General features: G+C 66.6%; 1 protein-coding gene across 2 annotated transcripts in view; it reads right to left on the reverse strand.

The window, feature by feature from the left end:
- Taf7l (TATA-box binding protein associated factor 7 like) overlaps positions 1–1108 on the reverse strand; it is an 18907-nt gene extending 17799 nt beyond the window's left edge. Inside the window, exon 1 of one of the 2 annotated variants that reach the window (XM_021188511.1) lies at positions 815–1108. In XM_021188511.1, coding sequence (XP_021044170.1) covers positions 815–1103 — 289 coding nt within the window. In that variant the 5' untranslated portion in view covers positions 1104–1108. The remainder of the gene's footprint in view (positions 1–814) is intronic. The other variant, XM_021188512.1, reaches the window with a different exon arrangement.
- Between the last annotated feature and the right edge of the window lie 251 nt (positions 1109–1359).

Raw genomic sequence — 1359 nt, forward strand, 5'->3', positions numbered from 1 at the left:
CACCAGGCCTCAAGCGGTCACCAGGCCTCAAGCGGCCACCAGGCCTCAAACCGCCACCAGGCCTCAAGCGGTCACCAGGCCTCAAGCGGCCACCAGGCCTCAAACCGCCACCAGGCCTCAAGCGGTCACCAGGCCTCAAGCGGTCACCAGGCCTCAAGCGGTCACCAGGCCTCAAGCGGTCACCAGGCCTCAAACCGCCACCAGGCCTCAAGTGGCCACCAGGCCTCAAGCAGCCACCAGGCCTCAAACCGCCCCCCAGCGAGGCTGCAGCTGTGCCATGGTCCCCGTCACCTCATCCGTCCCCGTCACCTCATCCATCCTCGTCACCTCATCTGTCCCCTGTCCCCGCGCGTCCCTGTCCCCCTCATCCCCACACCCCCTGCTGCCTCACGGGCCCCTGACGCCCTGACCACGGCAGCGCCGCCTCAGCAAGGCCGACCCTTGCGGCCATGACGGGGGCCGCCCGCCCGCCCGCCCCTTCGCGGCCGCGGCCCCGCCTCAGAGGACCTGTCGAGCGCTCGAGGCTCCCAGGGGGACAAACGTGCCACCCGGCCGAGGCCCCAAACTTCCCCCGGCGGGGCTGTGGGGGTGCCACCGTCCCCGTCACCTCACCCACCCCCCCACCCCGTGTCCCCCTCCCGGCTCCGCCCGCCGCCTCAGGCCCGAGGTCGGGTCCAGGCCTTTGTCAGCACGGTCGGCCATGGCTTCCAGTCAGTGGCCGCTGCCCTAGCTTGTCCCCTAGCTGTCCCACCTCACAGGACCTTTCGACACCCCCAAGTCCCCCGGGGAAGGAAGAAGTTCAAAAGCCACTCACATCCCATGGCCCTCTCGAGGGTCCTGCCACGGCCGGGGCCCTGGCCCTGACGGGGCCCCCGGGGCTTGGCCCTGCCGCGAGCCCGCGGCCCTCGAGCCCCTCTGGTGTCACCCGCGTCGCCGGCGCCTTTGGGACCGAGGCCGACGGCACCCTGGGGCTCTTTGGAGCCCCCTGCTTCGGCTGTGGAAACATCTGCGGCGGGGGCTTCAGGAATATCGGGGGCTCGGGCCTCCGCCACAGGTCCCTCTGGCGGAGCTCCCTCAACGCGAGCCTCCTCCTCGCGCTCCATGCCGCACACTAACCCGGGGCGAGGCCGGTGGGGGCTAAAATGGCGGTGAATTCTGTCACGTGGTATAAGAGGGTTCCAGAAAGCTCGAGGGTTATGCAAAATAGTTCCCCTTAAAGAGACAGTAGCTCTAATGAGACATGTTGCCTCACGAAGATTTTATAAACCCTCAACTGCTTAAACACTAATCGATGCTTAATTTTAAAGGGTGCGCTTTTTCTGAGACCCGTGCAATCACTTCCTCAAGAAATACACTTGG

The sequence above is a fragment of the Mus pahari genome, chromosome X (assembly GCF_900095145.1).
Source record: "Mus pahari chromosome X, PAHARI_EIJ_v1.1, whole genome shotgun sequence".
In the NCBI taxonomy this organism is placed as follows: domain Eukaryota; kingdom Metazoa; phylum Chordata; class Mammalia; order Rodentia; family Muridae; genus Mus; species Mus pahari.